Here is a 7,781-nt window from a genome sequence, read left to right on the forward strand (position 1 = left end):
GTTCTGAGACCCTTGGGCAAACTGAATAAATGTAAGGATGACACATCAGTGTCAGCTCTAGGTGACTTATTCCTAGTGCTACAATTTAATTGGAACTGTAGTACAGAAGTTTGGATCAAAATTAAATTTGCTGCATACAGATTTTCCTTTTGGTTCCTAGCTTGGGGGATGGGGAAGTTTGTCTTTAGTGACCTCATCATAAAATGGAGATAGTTAATAACTGGGTGATTCTCTCATTTCTCTAGTTTGTCTAGTCCTGTGACTTTTGACGTGGGTGTACATGCTGATTGTCAACTGAATACTTGCTTGCTTTCTTCCCTTTCTAAACTACCTAATCTTTATTTCTGCTGAGGTTGTTTGTTTGTTTTTCAGATGAGACCCTTTTTGCTCTTCCTGCTGCATCTGAGCCTCTGATATACTCCTCTGCAGGCAAGTTCTTTCTGCTAGCCTTTTGTCTGAGTACATTCTGCGCTTCAGCTTCCATCTCATTAACACCTTCCCTCTAGCTTCCATTAACTCAAATTAGTTTGGGTCCAAGTATAGCATTTATCTTCTAAATTTTAAAGCTTGTGATTTTATTTGCTCAAGATTCAGTAGACTCTACAGAAGCAAACACAACTTGTAAACAAGTATAGCTTTCTGTGAGTTCTAGGATCTTAATGCAGGGTAATGTTTGGTACTGTTAACAGGTTAACATTTTAAAGTATAGTTGCTCTTAATGCTGAGTAGAAAGACTTAATCCATAATAACTTTCTGCAGTATTTTGCATCAATAGATTCTCTATCTATAATGGATATAGAGTGACCTTTCATTTTATCCTCTGGTCACTAACTTCCCTTGTAAAAGGGGAAAAAATACAGATTGTTTCCTCCCCCCTGCACCTGGTTAAATGCCTGATGTTCTTGTGTGATCTGTTCTTCTATGGCCTGTTGTGCTTTACTGTAATCTTTGCACTGCACAAAGTTGCTGCTTCTTTAACATTTGCCCACTTCTCTGCTAGGAGAGGTGAAGCAGAATAACACTTTTTAACCCGTATCTTTAAACAGACAGTAGTAGTTAGGCTAGAATTTAGAGGAATCTTTAACAACTAACATTATTTGAACCTGTCATAAAGTTTGTATTAACTTTTTAAGAACACTTGCATTCTCTAACTTTCCTTTCTGTCCATGGTCACAGAAAAAGTTATGGACTTGCAGGAGAAGCCAGGTAGCATTGTGTCGTCTGGTCAAGAGGATTTTACTGCTGTCCCGCTTGATACTGCTGCTTCTCTTCCTTCCTTCTCTCCTTTCTCAGCTGATCCTTTTAAAGAGCATGCAACCTTTGATATGTTATCAGAGGGATTATCTGCAAGAACCATTTACAAAGAAAAGGGAAGTGATATTTATAAAGAAACTACAGAAAATGCAAGAAATCCATTTCTCATAGAGAAAAACTTAAGAGAAGCCCCAGAGATGGAATACTCAGAAATGAAATCTCCATCCACTAAAGTTGAAGCAACCATTGTCTCCCAGACTAAGGAAGAAATGCTGCTAGAAAATGGTAAAGAAATATATGGCCTAGGAAAAATCACTGCACAGCAGCAGGATGTGTCTCCAGAAGCCCATATGGAATTGTTTGAAAAGCATGATGAAAAGGAGTCTTCTAAGAAAGTGAAATATGATATTGATGATGGTGGTGAAAAGGTGGCTTTGAAAGAAGACACTCCTTCAAGGGAACAATACGTAGATTTCAAACCATATGAACCAATATGGGAAGTAAAAGATACTTGTCATGGAGTTAGCAGCTTGAAAGAGGCTGTAGTAAGTGAGGTAGACTGCAAATCAGAAATCAGCCTAGACAAGAGATTTGATGCAGATAAGATGCTGACAATACAGAGAGATTATGAAAAGGAGAGTGAAGGCAGTAATGAAGATCTTTCTTTCCCAAGCACCCCAGAAGCTATAAAGGGATCGTCACAGACTTACATTACGTGTGCTAAACTTGAACCAACCGTAACATCTGAGGACAATATAGTTAAGTCTCTTTCTTTGTTGGAGGATGATGCTTCAGAAAACAAAACCGATGAGAAAAAAATAGCAGAAATGAAAGTCCAGACATGGATAGAACGTGATTTTAAGTTAGTAGGCAGGCAAGAAGGTCTAGAAGCTGACTATGCTAAAACAGATACTTTATCAAATATATCGTTTGATAATGCAGCAAATGTGCCTGAAGGTCTAACTCCAGACTTAGTGCAAGAAGCGTATGAGAGTGAAATGCATGATGCAACATGCACAAAACTTGCTTATGAAACTAAGATTGATTTAGTTCAAACATCTGAGTCCTTACAAGAGCCTTTGAATCCTGTAGTACAGCTCTGTCCCTCATTTGAAGGACCTGAAACTGCTCCATCACCAGTCTTGCCTGATATTGTCATGGAAGCCCCATCAAACACTGGAGCTGCTTCTGCAGAGGCTATTGCTGTACAGCTTGAAGCCTCCCCATTAGAAACTTTTACTTCTGTGGCTAGTTATGATAATGTGAAACAAGTGTCTGAGAAACCTCCACTGTACCAAGAGGAACTGAATATATCATTAAAAGAGGCTCTAGGAATAAAGGAGGAAGCTGCATTCAAAGAACCTGATCATAAGAATAGGGCTGTTACTGAAGAAATAGAAACTCCTTATATATCTATTGCATGTGATTTAATTAAAGAAACAAAGGTCTCTAGTGAATCTCCTTCACCGATCTTTTCAGATTATTCGGAGACACTGATAGAATGTGTTTCACGGGATGTGCCTGAACATAAAGAGCCTGTTGAAAAATTGTCACCTCAGCCTGAAAACTATGACTTGCTCAGCAATCAGCCAACACCTGATTTTCCTCAGAAAGAAAATGAAGTTCCATCGTCTCTTACTGCGACAAGTAAATCAGTCGAAAACACTGGGAAGATTGGAACAGATCATGGAAGTATGGAGGAATTTAAAGAGCTGCTGCCTTCTACAGCCAAGCCCTACCTGGAATCTTTCCAACCTGAATTGGCTTTTTCCAGAATGCCGGCTCCAGTGCCTGTAGAGGCGGCTTCCATGGAAATAGACAAGAAGGAAAAAATTTCCCTTCAGATGGAAGATCTGAATGCTGTTGCCTATTCAGCTGAAATGCATATTGCTGAGGAGTCCAAAATCGGAGACAAAGTTCTTGTACCCACAGAGTCCTCTCTAGTCCAAGTGACGGAGGACTTTGTGACACTGGTCACCACTGAATCCACGCCTAAACTGGTGACAGAAGTCTTTGATGAAGAAATATTCTACAAAGATGAGAGTAAAGAGATGACTAATGGGATCAAAGGTGAGCTGAGGCAGTTGCCTTGCCCAGAACTACCCCATGATCTATCTTTAAAGAATGTAAAAGTGAAAGCAGAAGAAAATGTTCATGTCTTGGAAAAACCTTCAGAGGCTGTGAACAGAGAAGAGTTTGAAATATCCAAGGTGTCCTTGCTACCTGCAGATGTTTCACCTTTGTCTGCTGAAAAAGAGGTAGTTAGTATAGTAAAACCTGAAGCTCTTGAGAAAGCAGTGGAGAGAGAAGTTCCATCTGGTAAAGAAAAGGAGAAAACTCCTGCTATATTTTCAGCAAAGCTGAGTAAATCCTCAGGTAATCTCCATATACTGTCTTGCATCTCGTTCCTCAGCAGTTTCTTTAGCTGAATTTAAGCATATTATGATTTGTTTCTTTTGAAGTAGATCACTGTATACATTTCATTACGTAACACTTCAGGTGCTACTGGCCTATTCTGACTACCAGTACTTTTTACTTGCATACCAGCCACACAGCATGGATTTCTTCTCCCCTCCTCCTGGTGTTTTCTTGATACAGAATTTTATGCCAAGCTAAGAAACAGTTTAATGCTTATTTCAAATTCCTCTGTAGTCCTCTATTGAAAAAGAAAAAAAAGAAACCCATGACATCAGAAGCTGTGCAACCTAGCTGTTAATTGGGTGTCCCCGTGGTTTTAAGCTGTTTTCAACTAGATTCTTGTGCAAAGCCATATTATTGTAAGACTGAGCTGTGGAAGGTTGGAGTGATTTAACTATCGTGGTCCAGGAATTATGTGAGAGGCAAGGATTTTTGTGGGTGGTGATTTTAATAATTAGACCAACAGCATGGTTGGGATAAGCTTAGATGAGCTTTCAAATGAGATGCATTCATCAGGTCTGAGGAAAGAAGCAGGCACAACAATGATTAAAAATGGCATGGAGGACTATGAAACTGGAGAAGAAACAAATTTCCAGGGGTAACAGGGTATATTTAATCTATTTTGTGTCTGAGGTTTTTTGTTTTGTTTTGAATTCCAAGTGCTTTTATTTCTGATACAGAGTTCAGTTGGAGATCTTAAGTCTTCTTAGTGCTATCTCTTCTGTCACTACATGTAAAGCTTATAACCAGAAAAGACTGGGAGGCTCTTAGGTCTCCATTGGCCTAGGCGTACATCAGGGAGTTTAACATTCAGGTTCCTGGAAAAAGCTGAGCATCAAGAAGAGGTTCAGTATTCTGTGACCTTTAAAATCCCTTTACTCAATACAGGTATATTGAGGACTTGTATTTCTTCTCCAAATAGTCTGCTCTGCTGAACTCCAGCATAGTATTTGCTGTCCAGTTATACCCTTAAAAGAGCAGAAAGGTTAAAGGTAGGTCTTTTAGCCATTTTGCTTCTTATACATGCTGCTCTCAATTTTATTCCACAGTCAGTTGCACCTAATTTGTAAGATGCAGTAAAGCTGTGCTTGGCTTCCTGCCTCCCACTGCTGTGCCTGTGCTGGAAAGGTTCCTGTGAATTATACATAAGCCTGTCACTTAGAGGAAAACTACTTCTAGCACAGGCAGTCTGTCCTTAGCTTTCAGTTTGGTATTAATGTGAATACCTAGAATCAGCAATAACTTGGATGTATGTATTTAATAGTAATCTACATTCTGAAAAAAATCTTGTTTTACCACATGCATCCTGTCCAGTTTAGCTTTGTTTTGTGTAGACTCCATGTTGCATGTATATATCTTGCCTCTAATTCTGGTGTGCGAATGTGTGGCTGTATTTGCCCTATTTCACGCCTGCACCTAGGAATTCCAGTTTTTAAATATTGGAGAACCTCTGAAATTATGTGTATGTATCTTTTTTTCCTAAGTACTTTTTACCTTGTTTTTTCAGGTACAGCTGTCGCTTAGTACAGTAGTCTTTGTACTGTCACAAAATTATTCTTTGTTGCTTTTATGAAGGCTTGATTGATACTAGTACCAGTTGACTCCTCCAGTGCTTTTCTTGCAAATGGATTCTCTTTCATTCATTTGAACTCCAGGGCCACTTCCAGATGAGCAGGGACATGCTCTTGCAGTAGCATAAATAGTAGCGGCACAAACTTGCCACTACTTTGTGCCGCAGCTCACACCTCTGCACGCGCCCTTTGTTGCGGGATGCATTTGCCCACAGTGAGACAACCGCCTGTGCCCAGCTCCTGGCCGGGCTCCATGTGTAGCTGAGGCACCCTGTGCCCCAGCCAGATGAGGAGTAGAGCACAGAAATGGAGGAGCTGCCTGTTCCCTCATCAAAGGCACGTTGTATGTAACCCAGCCAGCCACCGTGGCTGGCTGGAGTGCAATGTGACTTGGCATGGGGGCTCTGTAGCATGAAGAGATGAGCAGGCAGCCCAGAGTTGCCTGCTCCCCAGTTTCTGCATTTGTCCCAGCACACACTATTTTCTCATGCCTTGTGCTCCTTTTTCTTCCTGTTTTTTGGTTTTGTTTTTTGTTACTGGGAAATCCTGGTAGCAATTTTGCCCGCGCTGCAAATTAGCAGCGCCGTGCACAGTTTAACATGCAAAATGTGTGGTTTGTGGCTCCACAAATGGCACACTGCCTGTATGTATGGACACGACCCAGGAGTTTGTCTTGGTTTTAAAAAAACCCACCAAAACTTGATTTGTCAAAGATGCTTTTCTAGCATAGCACTGCCACTAATTTAATAACAAGCATAAAGATGAGAAGTACTAAAATGAAACTTTTTAATTTTGTAGAGTTCTCTTGGCATGTTTGGAAAGTGAATTGCTAAAATTTTTTTTGAATCGGCATTTGCAGCTGAGGTTTCGTGCTGGTCTTTGGGTTGATAAAGTCCAAATTGTACTTTTTCTATGCTCTTTAAAAACATATGAAAGAAATAAATCGAACTCTTTTACTCAAAAATATAGCCAGTCAGTGCTCTACGGCCTGCATAAGCCTGGAGGAAAGTGCTGTCCTTTAAACACAAAGGAAAACTCTAGGGAGATAGCATAAATCTGCTTCCTTAATACCCTTATTTTACTAGTAGATTCTAAGAAAAGCTAGTCTTGCATAGTAGTTCTTTGAGAGAGGATGTTAAATTTTGTTTTAAAGCTATTGGAATATTTTCTTGAGACATATCAGTTAAAGCCTAGAGAAGACTTCTGGATAAGAACCTGGATCTAATTTGCTGACAAATTTCAAACTGGCAAGAATGCTGAATCAGGAAGAGATTCAGTCCAAAATCCTTTTGTAGGTTTTTAGCACAGAAATGTATGTGTACACACTCTCTCTGTCTCTCTCCACCTTGTTTTGTAGTTACTGACTTTCATAGCCTTTTTTGAAGATCTCAGTGTAGTTAGAGAAGACAGTAGTTAAAAAGTTGTTTCTTCATTAAACCATACTATTAATGCACAATTTTTGAGTAGTAGAACTGCAAGTCAAAGCATTGATGCATATACCTCTCAGTGCTTTTTCATGCTTAGGAAAAAAAACTGGAGGGCAAACAATGGATGTTTGGCTGTGGCCGGTTGCATCCATCTTTGTTCATCCCCACCATACTCTCAATAATTACGGCAGTGTCCTAATACCTAGAAAAATAATAGCCTGTTCATGATTATAACTTCCGATCTGAGCATCAGTGTTCACTAAAGCTAGTTTAACTTAATATTCAGGCAGACATTTGAAAAACACTGCTGAGTGATGATATACTCCTTAAATACTTCGTTTTCCTGTGCCATTGCCATTGTCAGTTTAAATACCCGAATATTAATGTACAAGAGACCCTCGCCATTTGCGGGGGATACATTCCAGAGATCCCAGTGAATGCAAAATCCATGAATACTGATGGGGCTCCCTGTCAGACCCCACAACCACCCCTGCTCCCCCCACCCCCCATTGTTCATGGGGCTCTCCTGCAGAGCCTGGGAACCAACCCCTTCCCCCCAAGTGCTGTCGCCTCTGCGGCTCCTGGCACCACCGTGGCTGCCTCCTGTGGTGGCAGCAGAGATGCTACCGCTGCCTTGCTCCTCCGTCCCTGGGGCTCCCCTGTAGTGCCTGGGGACTGACCCCTTCCCCCAAGTACCGCCACGGCTGCCTCTAGGGGAGAAGATTCTGCTGCCTCCCTCCATGTCCCCAGTTCTCGCGCTCCACCCGCCTCTTGGCTCTGCCCTCCCCCACAAATATTTGAACCTGTGAATCCAGAGTTCACAAATTGCGAGGCTTTCCTGTATGTCTAAAAAATTGCCCTTGATATCTGGAGTGAACTGTAGTGCACTGTTTGCAACCCTTGAGAGTTTTAAACATCTAAATGCATAAATGTGACTACTCATATACATCAGCTTTTGGAGTAATCCCTTCTTAATGGTCTAATTTCAAATGTAATTGCTGCCAAGCATATCCCTAGGTTTTCAGAGTTGTCCAACAATATATCTGGACATAGGCCATAGTACTTCGATAGCAAAGATTGGGAGGGGGAATAACAATGAAAGGAATTAAAC

General features: G+C 40.8%; 1 protein-coding gene across 1 annotated transcript in view; it reads left to right on the top strand.

Moving 5' to 3' along the window:
- Positions 1-340: 340 nt before the first annotated feature.
- The window catches only part of RTN4 (reticulon 4), a 46,002-nt gene continuing 38,561 nt past the window's right edge, over positions 341-7,781 (top strand). Inside the window, exons 1-2 of the mRNA XM_019507994.1 lie at positions 341-429; positions 1,177-3,630. Coding sequence (XP_019363539.1) covers positions 1,185-3,630 — 2,446 coding nt within the window. The 5' untranslated portion in view covers positions 341-429; positions 1,177-1,184. The remainder of the gene's footprint in view (positions 430-1,176; positions 3,631-7,781) is intronic.

The sequence above is a fragment of the Gavialis gangeticus genome, unplaced genomic scaffold (assembly GCF_001723915.1).
Source record: "Gavialis gangeticus isolate Ggan-Ray unplaced genomic scaffold, GavGan_comp1, whole genome shotgun sequence".
Taxonomy (NCBI): Eukaryota; Metazoa; Chordata; order Crocodylia; family Gavialidae; genus Gavialis; species Gavialis gangeticus.